Source organism: Sinohyriopsis cumingii, chromosome 8 (assembly GCF_028554795.1).
Source record: "Sinohyriopsis cumingii isolate HCF-2022 chromosome 8, ASM2855479v2, whole genome shotgun sequence".
Classification (NCBI taxonomy): Eukaryota; Metazoa; Mollusca; class Bivalvia; order Unionida; family Unionidae; genus Sinohyriopsis; species Sinohyriopsis cumingii.
In genome coordinates, this window is record NC_142968.1 from 50865479 (window position 1) to 50891752 (window position 26274).

At 33.0% G+C, this 26274-nt stretch overlaps 1 protein-coding gene across 1 annotated transcript; it reads right to left on the reverse strand.

Annotated features, from left to right (window-relative positions):
- On the reverse strand, positions 1-26274 carry LOC149793497 (uncharacterized). Its single transcript, XM_089967482.1, has 8 exons — positions 26154-26274; positions 22622-22698; positions 19199-19519; positions 17647-17786; positions 16799-16991; positions 15743-15898; positions 14804-14845; positions 1-3039 (listed from the first exon to the last, which is right to left on the reverse strand). Exons 2-8 carry the CDS (start codon positions 22692-22694, stop codon positions 3005-3007), a joined length of 960 nt encoding a protein of 319 aa, XP_089823608.1. The 5' UTR covers positions 22695-22698; positions 26154-26274; the 3' UTR covers positions 1-3004.

Genomic DNA, 26274 nt, shown 5'->3' on the forward strand with positions numbered 1-26274 from the left:
TTTGTTGGACGATATTTTTGAAAGGTAATGCTGGACATATTCTTTTGTATATTAAGTAATGGCACTGTTTCATATAGGACCAACAATCTTTATATTTGGTAGCATATAAAAAAGTTGTTATATTGCATACAGAAGTGAATTATAAATGCAGAAATAAATGAAAAATGTAATTACAGAAGGGATATGTAAATGTTACCAAAGTTGCCTTGTAAGTGGATGTAAATGTATCCATATTCCCTAAGGAACAAAGTAATACAATAAAGCTGAATGAAAGAACTTCATATATGAACAGAAGCACAAATGATAATATGAGGGAAAGACAAAATATAAGTATGTTTATTACTGTGAAACATATAACTGGAGAGCAGAGCATGTTTTGCTCTGACATTTTTTTACATTTTTAGTACATTTAAATCAGTTAAAGCTGTTAAATATTTTAAAGACATGGTTCATGAGTAACTAAGTGTAAGTGAACCATATGTTCACACTGTTATTTCATTATCAGAAAACTTATCTCAGTAGCAGTTATACCATAGAAACATTTAAGATACGTTATGGTACTATCTTTTCAAAATCTTCTCTTTTTTATTTGATAAGTTATAAAAAAGGTATATTTGAAAACCTGTAAGAAAGTCTATGAACACATGATAAACAAAGATTTGACATACTAGTTTTATGTATCAATCTTTTTAATCTCATGTCTCCACACACTTTAGTGACAGCTTGTATAACTAACAAGAGGTTTCATTTAGGCAATTGATATTTTTAATTCTGAAATGGCAAGTCTGTTGAAAGAAACTTTGGATTCACCGTCTGGATACAATCTACTGGATAGGTTTAAATTATAAGATTATGCATGTTATGTATGTCTATATGTTTTGTTACTCCTGGTACATGATTTTGTCTCATTGTTATAATTTGTATTCATAAATAGATGCTTACGTATGTGTTGACAATTAAAAATAATCTTAATAATAAGACTTAAGTCATGCCTTTGACCTAATTTCTTGTTGGTTGATGGGACTTCATTTCTAGAAGGACCGAGTAACTTCCCAATGGCTAGGCTAGGTCAAATGGATAGGCCAATTCGATGTAAAATGAGTATGGTTTTATGTCATGTGGGGTCAGTTGCAATATACAGTCTCAATAGAAAGTGTATATAAAAAGAGAACTGAACAATCAGTTTCATTTACATTTCTTGTGTTCCTTTTCTAAGTTTGCATATGTGTTTTATGTTGTACTTAGAATTATTCGAGAGAAGAAACATTTGCTTGGACTGTTCAGTGGAAATAGAAAGTGCTTATTATTTGGACTATAATATTATTCTGGAACTGTTATAGATAATTCGAAGGAATACTGGACAATGCCATCTTGACAATGTCATAGTTCTTGGAGGACCAGCACATTTGAAATTTATAAGGAACTTTTCATTCATGTAGGACTTTCACAGACATTTATAAGGACTGGTTTTGATTCACTTCATAATACTCTAAGTTCCTCTCACATTTTCATTTACAACGTTGATAATTAAATTGTTTGTAACTTTGATTATTAAATTGTTTGTTAAGTTTTACAAAACTTGATGGATTTCCTTTTTCTGTTAGTTTGTGATCATAATGTCATAAAATCTACCTAATATGTTTGAATTATAAGATTATATGTGACCTTCATTGATAAATTGTTTTGTATTTGGTCACTTTATTGCTGTTGGTGTAGGTCAGAAGAACATCTCATTAACTTGTTTGATGTTTGACAAGTTTTTGAGGTATTTTGTTTTCATTGTTTTTGGTTATTACTACTACTACAAAAACAATCTATCCAATGCTGATGGTTTCCCTACTGCTGTGTATACAATGTTAAATACTTAATGCCTTAGAAAAGAAAGTGAAATTTTATAATTTTATTTATTATTTGTAGAAGACTAACAAACATATCAGTACAAAACTGTTCTCCAATTTACGGATGTTCATTCGTTTATATGGTCTTTCATTTTACGTAATTATTTATTAAATTGATGGACCGCTCTGGTGGCCTAGTGGTTAGAGAGTCCGCCTCGGATGCGGCATGTCATGAGTTCGATCCCAAGCTGAGTCATACCAAATATTTACAAAATTGGTACTTACAGCTGCCTCACTTGGTGCTCAGCATTAAGAGGTTAGTGTTAGGACTGGTTGGCCTGGTGTCAGGATAATGTGACAGGGTGGGACATTATGCTACATGTCTGCGGCATGATGTCCCAGTGCTAGACATCACTATAAACTGCCACACTGAAGACATCATAGCGATATGTGAAAAATCGTTAAAGCTATGTTAAAAATCCAGATCACATATACACACATATCAGATTGATGAAAATAATTTTGTAATATTGTATATAATTTTTAAATCCGATTTTAACTATTATAATAAAGGACTATAATTATGAAATTATAATTGTGTATTAAAGGAAACATTGGCTTTGCTGTTTGGATACTGTCAGACATATCTAAATAGTTCTATATTTAATATGATCTTCATTAATAAATTCATAACATTTTATACATATTTAACGGAAGTGAAACTGTCTATATTTACATATATAGGTTATGCTCGTAAATAAGAAGAACTTGTTTCTACCTACTCAGCTTCTATTGCAGAGTATATCTTTACTTTCACTGCGAACCAAATACCTCAGCTCACTAGATGCAGTCATGCACATGTTCAGCAATCAAATAAAGAAATAATAATAAAGAAATCTGCTTGTTTTACACCAGGAAGATGTCTACATATGACCCTATAAGAAAGACAGTCCATCATGAAAGTGCTCATCCACTCAAAGAAATATAACAACTGAAGAAACACCCAGAGCAGTGAAGAACCCAAAATAAATCTAATAAAGACGACGTTGTAGGATCATTAAAAAGCAAGTCCTTTCTGCAGCAGCTGCTGTAGTGTGTGATTAAGTGCTATAAAGGGACACAGGTGACCTATTGTGACTATCGCTCACAATAATTGTCTTCGTATTTCAAACAGCAGTTTCTAGTAGTGGGATTTTGTCTTCTGCAAAAGAAAAAATATTGAATCTTTTTTTTACAATTACATATTATAAGAATCTCAAAACTGAAGATGAACAAAGTCCAGAAATATTTATTTCATTATTACAACATTATTTCTCTTATAACAATCAATAAGTTAAATATATTGGGAAGATATACAGTTAAGAAAATTAATGTAATTATGAGTGCCAGTTTTTTATTCCATGGGCCGGTATGGAGACCAACACTGAGCTTCACATCATGACAACTTGAATCCAATTATTGCCTTGTTAGAATCAGTTGAGACTAATATCACAGTTTAATAAATGCGTGTATTTTCATCCTTTCCAGTTGTAACTACCACAGTGTGCTTTGACTGTACTTTTATGTCGGCAGTCTCCGTAAGTAAGGAATGTAGGGTAATTACAGAGGAGTCTTGTTAAGACTTAAATAATTTCAGCATCGTACTTTTATTATTTTTGACAAATCAGTTAAACAAATTAACTTTTGTTTTATAAAGTGATCATATCTGTCACAAATTAATGGTGAACATTATAAAAATAATTTTATTACATATCGATTTAATCTTACATTGCTGATCTGGCATGTGATAAATTGTTCAGTCTGTGATTCCGTTCCGCACATCTAAACACCTAAAATTTCCGTATTGCACACACTGTCTGGAACAACTTTTACAAAATGAAATATTTAATAATAGTCCACTTATATCATGAATAATGTATTGCTGCACATTCTGAATTATTCAAAAGTGACAGCATATGTTTGTAATTTTAAGAAATGCAGCCATATTTTGTGAAAATGGCCACATTTTTCACTAGGGAAAATGGAAGGATACAGCAAGTAGTGACAAGAAGTTTATGTGTGTCTGTATGTCTGTTTGTGTGTGTGAGAGAGAGAGAGAGAGAGAGAGAGAGAGAGAGAGAGAGAGAGAGAGAGAGAGAGAGAGAGGGAGCAAGTGCCTTCCTCATGAAATATTGTATTGAAATATATAAAAATCCAGATAAAGTAAGGAAGATGGAATGATGAGTTAAGATTTATGGCTTAGTCAGAAATGCCTCACCTTTGGAGAAAACCTTACCCCATGTTTCATTCCGAAGTGACATTTCACAATATAAATCATCTAAAATACCAAACGTAGCTAAAATCTATTTCAGCTTCAGACTTTCAAAATGGTTATTTACCGAATTATACTACTTTAAGAAGCAAGCTTAAGTGGAGGAACTTTTCCGTTTGTCTATTAATATTACAAATGAATCAGATTTGTTTAGTAAATCTGGAGATAAAACTGACAAACATTTGCAGCATAAAAGTAGAAGTATCACAGCTAGCAGCTGCTGTTTTAAATGATGCAAAGTTGCAAGAATTACATCGTGTTACAGTATTGTAGTTGATAGTTTTTCATTACTTGGACACGTGCTGGGAATTATGTTTGTTTACATTGTAAATTCTCGATACTGCTCAAATGGAACATGAAAATAAAAAACCAAAGCCAAATTATTTAGAATTTTCTTGTTAAAACTATGCCAATGATTCTTAAAAATTTAGTCCACATGCTAGAAAGAGATTAAATCTTTGTGTTGTTTAAAATATGTGCTAAATTATCATGTTTAAGTTAAATCCATCACTAATATCTTGTAGCAGAACATAAAACTAGAGAGTCTGAAAGTACTGTAATATAATGAGATTTCTGTATTAACTTGAATTGTTTTAAGTACTGTTTATCTGTGAAATTTTCATGGACCTATGCATTCATTAAGCATGGAGCATGAAGAAAGGAACACATACTGGTCCAAAACCTATGTTCCATTAGAGAATAAAGGAACATACACTTGCAGTTGAAACAAAGTCATACATCCTATGCAACATTTTTGAAACATTCAAAGCTTAAGACTAAATCACCATCTTAACAATGCAGACAGACTGATGACACAACTGCACAGTATATTACTAGACCTAGCTTCAGTTAGGTTTTGTCACATGGGAGTTATTCAGAGGTTGTATAGTATCTTTCATAAAAAGCCAAATACCTAATTCATGCATTTAATCTTAAACGAATTTGTGACTAAATAGGGGATATGCAATAAATACAAAACCACATTAGTATTTCGTTCCAAGTTGGGGAAAGAACTTGCTCAATACGGCCAAGAAACACAGGTCTTGGCCTCACGTCCTCAACATATTCCTGTGCTGCATCATACTCTTTCCACTACTCAAAACAAAACACATATATAGCTTTGTCTATACAGTCAAATTCAGTTATCTCAACCAGGAATGTCATTTCAACTTTTTTGGGGGTTGGGGTGGGGGGCAAAACTTGACGGGTTTGTTAATTTTTGTATAAAGGCTTCATCAGTTTTACAGCACATGCAGTGACGTTCCTGATCTCAACCTTAGTTATTTTACAAATTCTTTCTCAGAGTAAGATTCATAAAGTGGTATTGAGGCCATACTTTGAGCACGTGACAAATAACATGTAGCATTTGTTGCAAACTCTGGATTTTCCAGAGGATTGACTCACATCCAGGCATCTATTTTGTGCCGTAGCAAGATTTATTGTTGATGTCTTGAGAAATAATAGTTATTAGTGCCTTAACACTTTAGAAGTTGAAGTGGTTTATGCTGTGACCAGTTTTGGGGAAAATTATTTTATTTTCTTCAAATTATTTGGATTTCAAGATTGTTTTCCCTGGAAATACTAATTCTAGAAATTAATTCTAGGACAAGTTTATTTATAGAAATTTACACAGAATTCAAACACTGGAATATTATTTTATGTGATTCAACAAGAACTGTTGTGATATCAGTACGACGCTGACCATAGCATACATCATCATCTTTCATTCTGGATTTCTTTGGGATTCAAACAGTTTCATTAGGACTTTTTATCACTAGGACTTATATTTTTTAATTCTTGGATTATTTTTGGATTTGATTTGTAAGACCGTAAGTTCTTTTTCTCATTTTTACCTTTTTTTAAGGGAAATAAATTATTTGCTAAATTTAAAAGAGCTTGTTGTCTGAACTTGTTTCTTGTTACGTTTTGTAAGAGCCTAAATATGTAACAAATATCAAAGTCTTGCAACCCATCAATGAGATTAGCTGACTTTCCTTCTGGTGTTGTGTTCTTCCCGATGGTCACTGATCAATATCAGGAAGGATATGGGACAATAACTTTATGAATGGAATAAGTTGTTTTCTAACTGCGTGAATGGAATATGTTGGCTTCATACAGAATTTGATGTTGAGACAGTTAACTTAAAATACTTGAAACACGTTTTAGTTTGTTGATAGCCCTGTCTTTTGCCAGTACAGAAGCAAAATTTATCGGTAAAGACTGGCATATTCTGATATAAAGGAACCCCTGACGATCAAAAAAAAAAAAAAAAGAAAAACGACTGATTTTCATGCATAATATTGGTCAGTTACATTTTGCTGCTAGTCACAAGTCAACTCTAACAAAAGAAAGAACTTTAAAAAAAAGTATAGTCCTACATGTACATGTACTTCAATTAGCCTAGATATTGGATAGCATGAAAAAATCATTGTCTTCCTGAGGCTTCCAAAGGGATGAGGCTATTCACAGGGAAATAAAAACAACTTCAAACCACTGACACTGCCGCAGTAACTCATTGTTGTAAAAATATGTCTTGTTACCTAATTTCAAAAGACCTCCAATCTTCTTTTTCTTGCAACCAGGCATGACTGAATTATTACTTGTATTGTGCATTAGAAATGCCATTGGTTTTTTGAAACAAAACTCCTCAATTTTGGTACGTCAGATGCATAAACATATTTTACTTAATTACTTGCATATGTGAATGAGTTAAGTGTATATATTTCTTTGTAAGGCTGCAAATCATTGTGCCATTTTAGAAGTGCACTTGTTTTCTGTCTGAATTTTGCATCATTTTCTCGAGGTCACTAAACATTTTCTCTTTTGTTGAGTAAGTGCATTTTATATTGACTGTTTTCTCCCTGTTATACCAATAGTGTAGCTAGTAAATTGTTGGCTTCAGTATCAACTCTTACAATTTGTATCAATAGGCTCTTGAATGTCTTTATTAGTAACAGCTATAGTGTTAGCTTAATGATCCCACTTTAGTTACGTTTAGATTGCAATGTATACAACAGTTAATATAGCAAACTCATCTACAGTAAGGTGTTAGCCATTTAATTTTTGGGGTAGCAGTGGGACCATGTTTCTCTTTTGAGCTGAAATATTTACTTTTTTTATTCATCTCAAGATAATTAGTATTTCTTTTCCAAATAATATCATGGATATAATATGTTTTTGTGCTGTACATCAAAGCAAAATATTTTTCAAACAACTGAAGGGGCCCCGAGTGGCTGAGTGATTACTGCCATCTCACCTCTGTCTGCGTGGGTTCGAGTCTAGAATTCAGCCAATGTGGGTATGTGAGAAAGCTTACCAGTAGCTTCTCGTGGGTCGGTGGATCTTCCCGGGGTTTTCTCGGGTTCTTCCCCTCCATTAATACTGGCCGCCATGCATAGCCTATTGTGTGCTAATAAATGGCGCTAAACCCCACAACAACAACAACAACATTAAACTATTGACAGACAGAAATTGAATAAATTGTGTCAGGTCCCTGCTCGAGAACACTAATTATTAGTCACTAATATAATTGCGGTATACCGTGGTACATATCGCGGTACTTCCTGAAAATACTGTGTTTTATAATTTTTTGCTGTAACCAGCTCAGTATGTATACTGTATACGAACACCAGATCTTGGCAGTTATACATAGCTAAGAGTAATTTTATAATTAGGCCTAAAACTACAGTGGAGGCAGTTAAAATTGTTTGGTTTCAGTTTGTTAACAATGGCAAATTTTGTGCTGATGGGATTGTTGAAAAACATTGACTCCAGTAGAGAGATGGAGATCAAGATCCTACATTAGAACCGGTAACAGAAACTTAAAATAGCAGTTTGATGAAATGATTAAGATAATTACTGAGGAAATGAGTTTTCTACCCCATATGTCATAAATCCTGGTCTCTCGTTCAAAATCGGCCTGAGATGTGTAACATATAACACAACAGCATCATGATAGCCATATCAAACTCTTAAACAAAGCGACTAATAAACAAAAACAAAATGACACCACAATTATACACTTGTAGGACAACATATACACAAATGAGCTGTGCTAAATGATATATATATATATATATATATATATATATATATATATATATATATATATATATATATATATATATATATATATATATATATATATATATATACATATATATATATATATATACATATATATATATATATATATATATATATATATATATATATATATATATATATATATATATATATATATATATATATATCGAGAGAGAGAGAGAGAGAGAGGGATATATATATTGAAGAATCCAAAAAGCAGATTCAAAGTATGTAAAATGAAGCAGTTGCATCAGAAATTCATTGTGTGAAAATGAAGAAACAAGAAAAGAAAATGGCACAACCAAAGCAAGAGGAAATGTTATATATGAAACCAGACTCCAGATTATTCAGCTGTGGTAAATGTGGCAAATTACATGCAAAAGGTAGGTATCCAGCCTATAGAAAAACCTGCAGGTGTCGAAAACTGCATCATGTTCTGAAATGTTGTAAGACAAAACGGGTGCATGGTATGCAAGAATACTCAAGCGAAGAGGATGAAACATCTTTTGTAGGTACAGAGTGACAAAGGCAAACACTGAAATCAGTGGTAAAGAATGCTACGTCAATCTGACTCTTCATGGTACTGATGTCAAATTTAAAATTAATAATGGGTCGCAAGTAAACATCATTCCAAATCACATTTTTGAAACAATGAGCATTGACAACATTGAAGTAAAACCATCCAAGACCTGTCTCACAAGCTACTCTGGTGATAAACTATTCTGGTATCATAGGCAAATGCAAATAGACTGTATGAATGAAGAACTTGATTTTCATATCACAAAAACAAACAAACTGCCTATTCTTGGGTTCAGAGCATCTCAATATTTGCACTTAATACAAGTAGTTTGCAATATTCACAGGAATAAAGACAATCATATCATGAAATAATTTCCCAATGTGTTCAAAGGTCTAGGATGCCTGAAACAAAAATATGTTGCAATTGACAAAAATGTGAAACCTGTCATTAATCCACCAACGACGGTTCGTACAGCTTTACGAGAACCACTTAAATCAGCTTTGGAGATGGAACGGAAGAATGTAATATGGAAAGTAGATGAACCAACAGAAAGGGTCAATTCATCAGTAGTTGTTAAAAAAACCAAGTCGGGAAAACTACGAATTTGTCTAAATCCGAGAAATTTGAATGAAGCTATCAAGAGCATTATCAACTTCGTACAATTGAAGATATAACGACAAGGATGGATGGAGCTAAGGTTTTCTCCAAACTAGATGCAATCATGGTTACTGGCAATTACCCCTGGATGAGGAAAGCCAGTTATTGACAACATTTAACAGCCTGTTTGGTAGATATTGCTACCTGAGAATGCCTTTTGGTATTAAATGGCACAGTGTTTTTTGGACCTACTTGGGGTGGAGTCTGATATAGATGACATAATTGTTTGGGGAACTTCATAGGAAGATCATGATGGAAATCTGAAAAATGTTTTAAAGAGATGCCAGGAAATAATTCTGACACTGAATTTGGAAAAATGTCAATTTGGACTAACAGAAGTGTGTTACGTGGGACACATGTTGACATCATCAGGTATTAAACCTGACCCAGAAAAAGTAATCGCAACCACAGAAATGCTCGCTTCGACAGACAAGAAAGGAATTGAAAGATTACTGGGTACAGTCAACTACCTATCCCAAATATGTATACAGTGATAGAGCCATTCAGAGAACTTTTGAAAAGTGACACTGAATTTGTTTGAGAAACTGCACAGAAACACACATTTAAAGAGATCAAACAGATTCTAAGCAAAGAAACCTGTTTTGAAATACTTTGATGTTAAGAAGCCTGTTGTTGTTTGTTTTGATGCTTCAAAATCAGGACTTGGAGCAATGTTGATGCAGTCAGGCAAACCTATAGCATTTGCATCAAAGTTTTTGACAGATGCAGAAACTATGTATGAACAGATTGAAAAAGAACTGCTTGCTGTGCTATTTGGTCTTTAAAGATTTAATCAATATACTTATGGTTGTCATGTACAATACGAGTCGGATCATAAACCTCTGAATCAATCAAGAAACCTCTATCTGCCGCACTGTTTAGAGTTAAGAGAATGCTTTTAAGAGTGCAGAAGTACAGTTTTGACTTAACGTATTGTCCAAGAAAAGAGTTAATTGTAGCAGATACATTTTCGAGAGCATGCAAAGAGACGAACACATATGTTATAAGTCTATACTCTTTAAAAAAAAGTAATTAGAAAAGAGTGGAGACAAGAAGCTTTGTAAAATTTAATACATAATTTATTTTCCTAAAATATAAAATGAAAAATGAGAGAAAAGAACTTACTGTATTGCTAAAAAAATCCAAATTGTAATCCAAGAATTAAGAACACAAGTCCTATCAAAGAAATTCAAGATAGAAGGCGATGACTTCTATAACAACATACGAAGTATAGCTGTATCAACATTTTCTTGTTGAATCACAGCAAATATTACTCCAGTATTGAATTTCGTATAAATTCCAGTGAATGTCTTTGTCCTAGAATTATATCAGAGCACTTCTGTATTTCCAGGGAAAATAATCACTTGAATTCAGTAATTTGAAGAAAATAAAAATTCAGCCCAAACTGGTCACAACACAACTTAAAGTGCTAAGTGTTAAAGCATGACTGACAAACTTATGACAATCTCAAGAAAAAATAGTTCTGTGATTGATCTTGGGTCACAAATTAGCATTTTCTAATAACAACCATTATCTATTGGAAAATAACTTTCTAGCATGATTTAATGAATTTTGTTTATTTTAAACATAATAGCCTATTATATTTCCTTTGGAATCCCCAAAACCCTTACCCAAATCAACGTTTACCTGAATAGTAATTTGGTTAATTTGCTCATACAGAATAGAGAATAATGAAGCTATTTTTAGTTGTTTACTTAAAGTCAATCAGTTTAAACAGAACTGAACTCAGTTTTGGATAAGGTCAAGTCCAGCAAACAATGTCACATTAAAATTACATATAATGGAATAAAAAAAACAGTTAAAAGTAACTAAAATATACATAACACATATGAGATGGACATGGATAGTGAAATTGAATGCTATGTGCACATGATCATGTCAAATATACAGACTGTGTGTGTGTGCGTGATTAGGATTTTTAACGTAGTTTTAGTACTTTTTCAGTCATATTGCTACGATGTCTGCAGTGTGACAGTTTATAGTGATGTCTAGCACTGGGGCATCATGCTGCAGACATGTAGCGTGATGTCCCACCCAGTCACATTATCCTGACGCCAGGCTGACCAGTCCTAACACTAGCCTCTTAATGCTGAGCACCTAGCAAGGCAGCTGTTAGTGCCACTTTTGTAAGTTTTTGGTATGACTCGGTGGGGGATCGAACCTACGACCTCCCGCATCCGAGGCAGACACTCTAACCACCAGGCCACCAGAGCAGCCTAATACAGATTGCAGATACACAGTTAGAAGCAATTTGCAGATGCACAGTTAGAAGCGATAAAGAATGGAACTATGCATGATAATAAAATGACCAAATTATGAGAAATGATTCAAAAGGGATGGCCAAATGATAAATATCTCATACCTTTTGAAATCAGAAATTTCTGGAACTGCAGAGATGAACTTTCAGAAATCGATGGATTAGTTCTAAAAAGAGAGAAGTTTGTAATGCCAGATACTCTTTAGAAAGAGTTGCTAAAAGATTTGCGCAAATGTCGTATGGGCATTGAGAAGACACAGCAAAGTGCAAGAAACATTATGTAATGGCCTGGCACGAATGTAGAGATTGCGGACACAGCATCGAATTGTTCTAATTGCCAGAATATAGAAAGTTAAATAAAAAGAACCATTGTTGTCTACACAACCTACTGCATGTGAAATGGTAGGAACAGATTGATTTATGTGGAATACTTAAAACTATTTCGTGACAGAAGACTATTGCTCCAGACATTTTGAAGTTGCCAAGTTCAAAAATACATGAGCAAGCACAATAATCATACACACAAAGTCAGTTTTTGCAAGACATGGAATACCACGAGAAGTAAGGAGTGATAATGGACCAAAGTTCTCCTCAAAACAGTATGGTCAGTTTACAAAAAACGGGGGATTCAAACACACTATGTCAAGTCCGAGGTATCCACATACTAATGGTTTAGCAGAAAGAACCATTCAAACTGTCAAAGGAATTCTCAATAAGGCAAAGAGAGATGGAAAAGATCCATATTTATTGACAATGGATTAACAAAATACACCGATTGATGATATATGATCTCCGGCACAAATACTGATGAGTCGAAGACTTCGATTGTCTTTACCTATTACCAACATACATCTACATGCTCAGGTTATAAAAGAAACATAAAGTTGAAACTGGTTGAAAAGAAAAATCAGCAAAAGAAACTATGACAGAACAGCTAAAGAACTTCCAAATCTGACTTCTGGAGACAAAGTAAGAATCAGAAGACAAGATCTTTGGGAACCAGTTGTAGTCGTCAGAAAAAGTAACATTCCAAAGTCGTATGATGTGACAACTCAGGATGGTGCTATATATAAGAGAAACCAGAGACATCTGTTACCAAAAAAAGGAGACATTGCCAGAGATATATGATGCATACAAAGATACTAACAAGGAGATTACTGAACTGAATGACAAGATGCCGTTAGTCATCAATGAGCCAAACCAGACAGGAGAGATTCGAACAAGGAGTGGACGTCTAATAAATAAGCCTGCATAATACAGAGATTGTATTATGTGAACTTGATAATTTTCCTAAATTATATTGTGTCTTGTAAATATTAGAAACTGGAAGTGGTCGAGGGCATAATAATACATCTTTTATATCACATCAGTTTATATGCAGTGATAACAACTGGATTGAAGAACAAAATATTAGGACTATAGATTTTAGTGGCAATGCTAATATATCACATTGTACTTGTTTTCATGAGTATAAGAATGATTGTGAATGTCGTATGTCTAGAACCTAATTGTAACTACAATTAGTAGAACTTTTCCAACTGACCAGAAGCTGTTTGAAATATATGGGATTTGGATTTTCAACGTAGATTTAACAATTTATCAGTCATATCGCTACGATGTCTGCAGTGTGGCAGTTTTTAGTGATGTCTAGCACTGGGGCATCATGCCGCAGACATGTGGCATGATGTCCCACCCAGTCACATTATCCTGACACCGGGCCGACCAGTCCTAACACTAACCTCTTAATGCTGAGCGCCAAGCGAGGCAGCTGTTAGTATCATTTTTGTAAGTCTTTGGTATGATTCGGCCGGGGATCGAACCCACGACCTCCCGCATCCGAGGCGGACAATCTAACCATGTGCAAAATAGAACTTTGTCAAGTTTGAATATGTTTACAAATTCATTAAAAAGTAAAGTAAAAATGAATATGTGAATTTAATAGAAAAGCACAAAACTCGTTTTTAAGGGGAGTTGTAGTAATTTATGGTATTAACATTATGTTGCAAAAAATGGTCTGACATTTACAGGTCACCTGAGATCAGCTCCAGGCTCTCATTCATTTGTAACCCTATATGTTACTTAGCAAAACATAACAAAATGAAGTCAAAATGATTGATCCTTTATAATCATCCGAATTTGGATTCCTTACACTATCACGCTATTTTCATTATGTATATATGTTTAGAGCATTGCACTTACTTTTGTACATTCCATTCTTTTCTCCAAAATATTGTCAAGGAATGCCTGAGGGTGCATATTCAGTAATGGTGCCAGAGACTAAAATTGTTAACTTAGTGTAATCAAATTGGTCAAAGCGAACTACCCATGTGTGTCTTATTCCATAGATAAAGAAAACACGTAAAGAAAAATAAATGCAATTAAGTTTCCATCCACGTGAAATAAAAAACAACGAAACACCAACCTTGTAACAAATTAGTTTGTAATTCGATTGTATTTCTACTAAATAAATCTTATCCGCAATATACGACTTCTCTTCTGCAGTAATGCCAGCATAAATTTAATATTGCCTGATTGATATATGCACTGAACTACTTATTGGTTTAATTACTTCATTTGCTTGCGTTACATAATTAGCTATTAATGCATGTTGGATGCCTAATCATAAACAGAATATGTTCGCTATGAATTCAGAACTTTCAGAACTCACTACAACATTTTATTTCTTTTATACTTTCTTCCTTTTACTACATTGCTTTCATGTTATTCAGTATATCACTTGTCTTACATGTGGTGGGCACTAACCGGGATCAGACATAAAATAATCAACAATAGTTAGTTGCATTTTTTGCATTTAGCTGTATCTGATTGAATTAGCTGTACTTGAGAATCACCAATCTTTAAGCAGCCACATCATACATTTTGGCCTTGTTGTTGCCTGCAAATATCAAAACTCTGGATTCAATAGATATTTTTTTACTCTATTAAGGATTTAATTCTGTTGTATATTTAAAACGGATATCATTATTCAGTGGTCAGGAGATCTCCAGGGAAAATCAGAGAAATACTTAGGTAAATGAGCGGAATGCAATAACAGCTGTGTGGCTCAGTTAGTATAGTAATGCTTAATATTCTAAAAGGATGGTTACTCTTACCATTGTGCCTAGAATCTGTGAGTATCTCTTGCATTGCCGCAACTGTAATTGTATAGAGTATGATGTGTTAATGCAACAACTATAATACAATTAATCATCTGTGTTAATTAAAAATTAATTTATGTTGATGTGCAATATGTTGTGCTCCAATCAGGATCTGACTGCAATTTTGAAAACAAAATATTTACAAAATGATATTTCAAGTAAAGTGTTTTATTAATAATCTAAGCAAACATTCCCAGATTTTAAGTGATGAAGTACGAGTAACAATATTGTTTTCGGCGAAACAAATAGCTGTATAGTTAGTTGTACAACAGATGGATAGTATGTGTCTCAAAGATAGTTTCATAATTCCTTATACGTGATTAAGCTATGCATGAACACGAATTTACCAGTGTGTCATCTTTGTCGGGAAAGACTCCTTCCCATACTAACGTAATAGCTAAGACATGTATCATAATGTAATATGTCTAAGTCTTGCGAACATTCCAGGCACATGCTGATATTTACCTGTCACATGTTTTACTTTTAAAGAAAAGATTCAGAGAGACCAGCTTTATTAAGAAAACCTGCACTTTGTTATTTATGACATACTATTGTGATAGCTAAATGTACAAGTGCCTTTATGTGAACGTGAAATTGATTAATACAAGTTCTAAATCCACATTTCTGAGTAATGTGCATAGGTCATGGCATATACAAGCTCTGACAGTTATATGATTTTATGTTTTCGAAAAATGGAGTAAGTGATAAGGCATACTAGTAATATATGGGAACTCATTGTCGGAATAATTATTTTCTCTGAGTTCTGGTATTCATTGAAGCCTAGGCTGTTACATCTAGGTCACATTTAATGAGAACAAATGGATTGAAAGCACACAGCTATAGTGTCTAGATGATGATTACTGTATAACTGTACCATATATGTATTAGACTTACCTAAATATGTATGTTTTCTTAATATCCTACACATGATTCTGAAGGTTACAAAGGAAACTGTTGTCCCCACGAAAGTCACTGTTAAAGATAGGATCAGAAGCACAGCAATGTCACAGCCACTGGTTGTCTTGCAGTCTGTATCCATGCTGTAGGGGACTAAACAAAGCATTAGGCACAACATGATCAATATCAACTTTCATCTACAATGTAAATATTCTCCCTTCTAACTTTATTATCGCAAGTCTTGAATCGGATGCCATTAGAACTATTCCTTATGCGCTCATAAGCTCTCAGATCTAATCTCCAATACATGAATGGTAACACATAGAGACCAGAGGTTGCACAATTTGTTCTTAAATTCCTTCATCCAGATTCTTTGTTCCTTCATGTTTAAAAATAGTATGCATAAAGTCACTCAAAACCTTATTTGTCCAGGATGGAACATAAGCGTTTGAATGCTACCAGTTTACATGTTGATATGTATTACAGTTTTAAATTTCCGACCCTATTCCCTGAGCGGATGCAAATCTCAAAAGGTAAGTATGTGACGGAGATCAGGTGAAAAGGGGCATTTTAGCCGCAAGAGTTAAGTAGTTATTCATTCAATGTTATATGTGCGTCCCCGATAGTTTTTTATCAGGATCATTTATGGCATATTTAGTATTTTCTGTCGAGGAAGTGAGAGTTTGGTGATTGTTTCCAAGCTTGGTAAACCTTCAAATTTAGTTAATTACCGAACCTTGTAAAAGAGAATATATTACTTCCATGTTGTAAATCAGCATGTTACTAAAAACAAAACACCCTTCCAGGACCTTGCTTACCTGAAAGCCTGAAATTTGCAATTACGCAGTGATTTTATAGCAATCTTCTATAATTTGGTTCGATTTAAAAAAAATGTAAACTGGAAAAGAAAATACAGCTACAAGTATGTGCATATGTTTTGCCTATATAAAACGCTTTGCTTTTCCTCAATCTCGTGTTTCCTAACTTCTTTATATTTCAATACAGATAGGCTGTATATAAGAACGTAACGTAAATTTATACTTTGTTCAGTACCTTGTTTTGTTGTTGTTTCTCTCTGCTGCGTATTTTTGTTGACTTCAGATAGACTTTCATCATTCTGGAGAGGAATAGGCGTACAGAACTTACTTGAAAATTCACCAACACAATCCATGGCTATTCCTTGTGGACAACAAATTATTTCGCTATTATGGAATGAGGAATTGAGTGTGATGTAATTTCCTTCTCCCTGTCAAGAAGCAGAAATTATGTAAATTATGTAAACTTTAACACATATTCTTAAAAACAAGAAATAACATATTTATATGCAAACGAATATATTGTGCAACATTTGCCATATTTTCCAGACGAATACCAATGTGCCTCAGAAATGTAAACATTAGGTATGAACTTGTATTAACGATGCTGATTCTTCATTGATATAGACGAGAAAAACTTAATTAACAAAGCAAGCGAATGTGGACCATATTTTAGAATAACTGATATTCAATATCTGTGAGAAAGCATATGCCCTGCACAGTTTGATTTTCATAGACATTACTTTCTTCACTGGAGTTATAGATGGATAACAATTATCTGTATTGTACTTGATTTATGTTGCTGAACTCAGATATTAATAAAGTAAAAGTCTTGATCTGTATTTAATTGTTTCATGTCAAGAGACACACATAGTTGTAAGAGACATTCAATTAGTATTTTAGTTTTTATGTTGCTACTTTCACCAGTAAGAACTAAATTAACTAAAACAAACTGCATGTAATACAAGGACAGTGATAAAACAAACACACGAAGTAGTACATTGTACACATTTAAACCACAAGCAAGCTATTAATATTGAATAGAAAAAGACTTTAGTTTATAAATGTCTTAAGTTTATGTCGTACCAAAACTTCCAAAGTGCTGCTTCTTTTCCAAATTACTGACATATGTGGTCTTCCACAGTCTGATGATGAAAACTCACATGCATATTTCAAGGGTTGTCCAAGAACTCTCGTCTTGCACTTGCACTTATCTGTTGGTGGTTCTGTATAATGTAATCAAACTATTCAACATTGAAAACATAGTTAATAAAGACAGCTAAAATGGCATTTCAGAAAAGCCTGACCACGGATAATCCACCTCTCCTGATATTGTTTGATATATATTACTCTTACGTAATAGCATGTGATGGATTCACCTAGCGACATGTTAAAGAGATATCTTTCTGCCATAAGTAAAAACATCAATATTATTACTTTGGCAACCATATTACGTAGATTGAATACTGTAAATTGAATAAATTAGACCAGATGTTTGATTTTCGTACGAGTTTTTATAATATATTGACCAGCAGAAGAATATCCATATTAGTGTGTATGTACTGTGCGTCTATTTAAAGCATGCTTATTTGTGAATAACATCCACACAGGATCATGCTGAGTAAATATCTGTTTGTCAGATGAATTGGCCTGTCAATATTAATCATCTGTGATTATGAAAAAAAAAAACTCAGGTCACTTTGGAAGAGCAATGGAGTATAGTTAAAAACGAAAAAGCATTTGAAGAGAGAGATCTTTTAAAAGTATGCATCTATATCCCCCGCACATATATACCTATTATTAGGAGTGCAGTAGTCTGAATACTCTCGCTTGTGTGCATATTTTGTTTGAACGTGATTTGTCGCATGCAGGAAAGTGCAAATCAAAACTATGGTTATCCAATGAAGATGTTGTAGACAATAATTCCCAGTAAGGATAGAAAACAAGGCCATCATTATATATATATATATATATATATATATATATATATATATATATATATATATATATATATATATATATATATATATATATATATATATATATATATATATATATATATATATATATATATATATATATATATATATATATATATATATATATATATATATATATATATATATATATACATATAAAGATAGAGAGATGCATCAGGAATGGAGCCTATTACTACTGTAATCGATTATATCGTAACAGTAATCGCAATCGTGATCATTAATTGGCAGTGTAATCTCATTGGCAGTGTAATTTTGTTGTGTAATCATGATTACAACCTAAAACTCATTAATTATATTCTTGACAATAGTCAAAATTTTTAATGTTTTAATAAACGAAGTACCATGAATGTATTACAATAAGGAATGGGTAATTTTAGTTGTCCAATAAAGAATCTGATTTTTTTCTTCTTCTAAAAGAATATATTTTACCTTGTAATGTTTTAAAATTGTTTTTCAGTTGTACATTGAATGATATCTGCTAAGAACAAAGCAGATAACAAGAAAATACAAGGCAATCGTAATCAGCCACCTGGAATAGTAATCGTAATCATGGTTTCCAACTGACCTTTAATCAATCCAGCACCTGTAATTGACCCCATGCCTAACATACATCCATCCATCCGTCCATCCATCCATACCTATGACACTGAGTGAAATAGTTTGAATACTCTCGCTTGTGGCCATAGAAAGTACCGGAAACAAGGTAAATCTTCCTTCATCGTCTAGGGAAATATTTTTCAGGCGAATCCAAGACTTGCCTAAAATCTCTATTCGTTCCTGATAGGAGGGTTCCACTTTCACTATCTCTGTATCTAACCAGACCCAAATCAATGGTTTGTCATTGAAATACCACTCCAGTTTACTTATCCTGTTTCCATCTTCATCGAAGTCCCAAATCAAATCGGTAGTGTTACCTTTGCAAACAGTCATAGTCCTTGGCTCGGTTTTCCATCTAATTTCTGAAAGAAAACAAAGTCACATACTTTGTGTAAGCAATAATTTATTTACATTGGTTACATTTGCAACTAGTTTATATCTGACTAATTAGTATCATATATTTTCTCATAGGCTTGGAGCATAAAACTAAAATATGGCAATATTTACATTTTCCTTTTCAATTGTTTGTTGCCAATATTAAAACTAAAATGGAAAGTTACATAATGTCCATACTGTCCTACAGCCGAAAGAGAAAATGTAGTGTATGCAATGTTGCTTTTGTACAGCGTTGTTTTCTTGAGTTCATTCACGCACACAAACACACCCATGTAAAAATGTGTTTGTATGTGTGCCCTACATTTGTCTGGCTAGAATGGATTTTAGATACACACGTATCGATGTTGGATCCAATGTATTGCCAAAAGGGGGAAACATTTGGAGTATGATGTTGTGTTCTCATGAAAAAGTAATTAAAAAGTCATAATAAAAGCACATTGACTATTTTATCAATTGATCGTCTGTGGAGGCAACAATTTGATTCAGTCGAAGATTAATGCTGACAGTTAAGAAATCTCAAAATTTTTATTTAATTTCAAAATTGTATCATGAGCTTGCTTTCATGCCACTTTGTTTCATGTATTATTCATTCTTGGAATATTAAGAGTGATTAAAAAATTATCTCTTTAAGGTGATCATTGAATTCTCTTTAAACTTATGATGGGGGGAGGGGGCAAGTGACCAAGTAGTCTGAAGTGCTCTCTGTTACGGATCACTACCATCTCACCTCTGCTTGGGTTCGAGCCTAATATTCGGTCAATGTGGATATGCGAGAAAGCTTGCCAGTAGCTTCTAGTGGGTTGGTGGTTCTTTCCGGTGTTTTCCCGGGTTCTTCCTTCACCATTAGTACTGATAGCCATGTATAGCCTATTGTGTGCTGAGCAATGGAGTTAAAATCTACAACAACAACAACAACAAAAAACTTATGATTGTCCATAAAACTTTACCTATTAGCTCAACAATGAAAATGGAAATAACCAGACATAAACATAACGACTAATGCTTTGACACAATATTACCTACCTTGTCTCATTTACTGTTTAATATCTAGGCAACCATTGCATCCATTAGTCTATATTAACATTTTGATTTGGATAAAAAGTTTATAAAATAACTGTTTAAAAGTGGCAGATCTGGTTACATTTTCTTTGGAAATAATATTTGCCAATATATGCCAGCTCTTTTTCTCAGATTAAGCATTTCTAATTTACAGCATTTGTTCTTCTCTACAAATCACAAGAAAGTGGATCATTGATTGCTTTAGTTATTGTATAGGTAGTTGAGAAGTGAGTGAGAACAATCATCTTGTTGTATAGCTATTAAAGAATCTCTGTGTCAGTTTAGAATATGTCAAGACTTTGAAAATGATTTATAATGTTTCCACTGGTGAAGGCAGGATATATATATATATATATATATATATATATATATATATATATATATATATATATATATATATATATATATATATATATATATATATATATATATATATATATATATACATATATATATATATACATACATATATATATATATATATATATATATATATATATATATATATATATATATATATATATATATATATATATATATATATATATATATATATATGATTGACATCATTACTCACTGTTGGTATACTGGTGTATGCAGTCTAGTCCATATTAATTTTTTATTTCTTATACACAATTGCTTTCTTGAAATATGATACTCTTATTGAAGTTGGTTATGGTAAAACATTGTTTAAGAGGTTCATATGGGTCTGATATTGTTAACCTCTCATGTAATCAATTTATAATGGCAAATCAATGATAAACTTTATCAGGTTAGACCGCTCGTGTAGCCTAGTGGTTAGAGTGTCCGCCTCGGATGCTGGAGGTTGGGGCTTCAAACTATGGCTGAGTCATATCAAAGACTTCATGAACATTGTACTAACAGCTGCCTCACTAGGCACTCATCATTAAAAGGTTTTTGTTAGGACTTGTCAGCCGGGTGTTAGGATAATGTGACTGGGTGAGACATCATGCTACATGTTTGTTGCATGAAGTCCCAGTGCTAGACATCACTATAAACTGCCACATTACAGATCTCATAGCAATATGTCTGAACAAATGTTAAAGCTATGTTCAAGATCCAAATCACACACACACACACACACACGCGCTCACATCAGGTTATAACGGAATTATTTATGTTAAATTAAGTCAAAGTATGTACAGTTACTTGGAGAATTTATAAACAAAGTTTTACTTTTCTTGATGGCTTTTGTTATGACAACTACAGTAGATGGCAGAAAGGATTAAACTTAATTATACGTGTTTTATGCGAGGATGATCTCTGTCAAGTTAAATCAAGTTATATTAGCAGTTTGTGAAAAAACTAGTCGATGGATTTTTGTCGCAAGGGTTTAGTGACAGGGCTCATGTTGATGCTGGATTCTTTAATTAGTCTGAATTTCCTTTACCCAAGAGTTCTTTATGCACAATAGGTTAAATTGCTTTGAAGAGACATTTTTGAAAACTTTTCAAATCACTGGTAATGGCGTCTTATTTTGTGGCACATTGTACTTTATGCATGCCAAATATTATCTGTCAGAATTGGTCATAGTATATTGAATGGCTTATAAAGATAAGTTATTTGATCATTTTTCTACTTTAGTAAAACTGACCATATTGCAAGTCGGATATGCACGATTGTGCGGATGTGTAAGACAATTATGCCTAAATATTTTCTGTAGAATGTCCTTAAAACTGCCCCAACCGTTATGAAGAATATGCAAATTATAAATGTTGATGGATGCAAATAAAACAAAGGAAATTGCTCTACACACTGCGGTCACCGGGCCAGAGGCAAACCCCGAATTATGACCAAATAAGCTAAAAATATTCATTATCCTGATTAGGGATCTGAATTCATTTCTACGCCTTTAATGTTGTGTCTTTGAATATTACTCTCAGCTGTATGTTTTGCCACTTCATAATGATGTGCAGCATGTTACACAAATAGCACACACACACACACACACACACACACACAGAAAGAGAGAAAAAGAGCTTTCATACCTTCTGATAAATCGATTTCCAGATACATCAGAGTAAACAATAAGATCAAGTTTGGAATTACGTTCTCCATCATATGTCTGAAATGAGACAGATAAGTCAGACAAATAATATGTTTATAATATATTATCATAGACGGTGCGAACATTCTATAACGTTATGAATTAGAAGGCATTAACAAGTTATCTGAATCCTCTGCTCTAGGTTAAAGCCTAGATTTAATAGTCTGCTTAATTTTAAAGAGAATATTCTTTCTTGCAGAGATTATGTACAATTCATCCTCAATAATTCACACATCAAAATATGCTTAAAGACTTGTGACTAAGGAGCAAATCCATATTGGCATACACCATACATGCATCTTTATTCATCAGTCCAGATGTATGTGTGACAGATGCTTGTTTAAGTACTATGTTGTGACTGCCATATACACGAGTGTCGAAACTGATAAACGTATATAGAGGGTAGCACTTGTTTCTGATTTATGCTATTCATAAGTCAATTGAAAAAAGATCTTTGGAAAAATGTGAACAATCAAATGCAATCAAAAGCCATATGGTGAGTATTTGTTTCTCCATATATGTTGTTGCAACATTTAATTCATATATATATATATATATATATATATATATATATATATATATATATATATATATATATATATATATATATATATATATAGACAGAGATGTGTTTGTGTGTTCTGTGGCAGAGTCGATTCGTAACTGACAGTAGGTCTTAGTTTGATTCCTAAAAAGTAAGAGATCTTGAGATTACAAACCGACGCAAAATCGAAGTTGAACCAGTAGTAGATGATTGTTTCGGTCTTTATCAAGTGTTCCTGCGGGTCCTTGAATCATGGGGAAAAATAAATTTGCAAGGGCCTAGAAAAAATCATAGAATTTCTCCAAACTTGAAAATGTTTGGAAAAGTCACGGAAGTTTTGACAGTTGAGTTCAAAAATTGATAACTACTACTTTCGCTGAGCGCCGAGTACATGTTAAAGGAATTTGTTTGGAACAAGACGTAAGTATGATCGATAAACGGTTGACAATGAAAGATGCAGTGGTTCTTGAGTTTTGTGAAATGGCCCAGAAAGGGTTTTGGAAAATTAGTGGAATTTGTTTTCTTTAAGTCAGCGGAAACCCTGTGTAGAGAAAGCTGCTGTAGTAAATAAACTACATTTGTTTTTACATATTTAAGTGAGTGAACCTGCAATTCGTTATAATAATATTAAACTTATTCATCATTTAATACAGGTCACTGTACATGATCATGATTCCGTCGGATGACTGTTATATCACTATCTGTTTACCTGCAAGGCTTTCAATATAATTTTATATGGCATATTGAGTTCAAACAATTGTTTGTAAGGGAGGTAATTACACATATATAAAAGGTTAAATATGACAATAGCGAGCTTCTTACACTGCTGCCAAATATGCTTTTTATAGACGTATATTATGTAAACCGAGTGTGCTTTATCTGAAATCAATGTTAATATAGGCATAGAGGTGTCTTACAGCGAATGAATGTTAAGAGTTTAATTAATTGAAAGCAAATGCTGATGGTTTTTATAATATAACGGCAAATGACAGTGAATTATTTTTCAAAGAATTGCAGATAAAACGAGTTCTTAATAATTCGATCACATGTAAATTTGCTGCCATATTGTTCCTTAATACAAGTCCTGTCATCTTTTTCTGACGTCAGCAGGGCGATATGATTTAAAATTCAAAGAGTTGACACAAAAATTCTAAAATGTGTCCTAGCAATATCTTTTCCACTGATGGGGCAGTAGAAAACAAATAAGTATCAGTAACAATGTCGTGCAAAACAAATACAACACTACCAGGGTGAAGTGTTCCCCAAATTCCCCAATTTTGCTAAAAGCAGACACAACACAGTCAGTTCAATTAAATCACTGTATCACTGTTAATGCCACTGATATGGTTCCTTCAACTATTGGTTCTATATTTATCTTGGGGGTTTCCATTGGTTAATTTAACTGGACAGATTTCAGAAACGTTCATGTTTACATTTTCGATTTTTAAAAAAATCAAGTATACATGGTTTGTAGAGCCTTTATAACTTCTCAAATTTGTGGGGTTGCTTTCAAAAGTCTTTGGATTCAGAACAAGTTAGTTTTATCATGTAAAAATTCTTGAATCTGCTATGGCAGAATAACCTTTCCCCTGGAATTTGTATGTTCTTGATGTTGAGCTAATCCTATCAAATACAGATATTTATCAATCCCAAGTACACAAACACATGCACAAATCCTAAATTCTATAATCTAATTACATCAGTACATCCACACTTCAACTGTACTTTGTTGTAGAGTTTTCAGAAATGCATTTAGTGAGACTGAATGTAAAATACTTCGATTTGAGCTAAACAATTCAGCATGACACATAAAATAAGATAATGTGGCATTTTAATATTGATGTAATAGTGTGATGTACTGTGAATAAGATCTTCAGTTCAATAATTATACAAAAGATAAGCTGATGACAACATATAACTTATCTACTGCATGAAAATATTCATAATGTTTATAGAGATGCTGAGGCTTCATGGTTTGCCTCTTTAAACAGAAAACTGGTGGCAATGTTTGGAAAATACTCAGATATTGTGAGAATTATTTTGTAAAGTCACATATCACCTACATCAGTTAATGTATTTGACTGAAACGTTTTTGGAACTTGTATTACTATGTGGCTGAAGATGAAACTTTAATATATCACGTTTTCTTATCTTTCTGCTTTAGTACGATGTCAAGTCATAATGCCATTGATTAGAGGCTGAAATGGATCGTAATCGTAATGCAGTGCGCTTGCTCCCTGAATGGATGTTGCTAATAAAAAGAAAAAAATAATTGATAACCATCTTTCGTTAGTCTACAGTAGTATTCACTGTAAATATTATCATGCAAAACTCTAAATTCTGAATACAGAAGTTTGGCAACTTTTTAACTAAAAAATGTTTATAAATCTTTAATTGTTGATTATGAACTTATAATAATATTAAATCTTGATACTTTCTATTCCTTCTCTTGAGTCGATGGTTCTTTCCGGGGTTTCCCCGGGTTCTTCCTCCGCCATTAATACTGGCCGTCATGCATAGCCTATCGTGTACTGAAAACGGCGTAAAACCCCACAACAACAACAACAACAACATAAAGTTATAATCTGTAATAATACCGAAATGAAAGCCCTACAATTGATGGAATTTTATCAGTATGACGATATATTGTATTAGCTAGTGAATGGGCACATTGTGTATGTAAAATATGACTCACCCATCCCCCTCACTAAAAAGAGTACAATTCAAAGGGGCTATATGTTTCAATGCTGTCAGAATGATCGAATCACTCAGTATAATATATATATCAAGTAAACATTGAGTCGTAATTAAGGTATTCAATGCTTTTCAAATGTTGCCTTATTATTTTTCCAGCTCATTAGAATTGAAATAATACCCCCAACTTCAACAGAAGGGTACTATAGTTAAACATTTACGAAGCTGTACATACCACTGGCTTGCATGGAACATACGTGTATTCGTGTGAAAACGTCATGTGAATGTAGTTTCAGTTGTGATTTTACTTCTTATACTTAGCTTACTTAATACATACGTCTATTCCTTCTCGTGGG

What these genes read in the sequence shown, in the direction of transcription:
- LOC149793497 (XM_089967482.1), bottom strand. Translation starts at nt 22,694, where the DNA reads ATGATGGAGAACGTAATTCCAAACTTGATCTTATTGTTTACTCTGATG. An exon ending in GGAAATCGATTTATCAGAAG is followed by an intron (nt 19,520 to 22,621) that starts GTATGAAAGCTC and finishes GTTTTCTTTCAG; the next exon opens with AAATTAGATGGAAAACCGAG. An exon ending in TATTTCACTCAGTGTCATAG is followed by an intron (nt 17,787 to 19,198) that starts GTATGGATGGAT and finishes TACATTATACAG; the next exon opens with AACCACCAACAGATAAGTGC.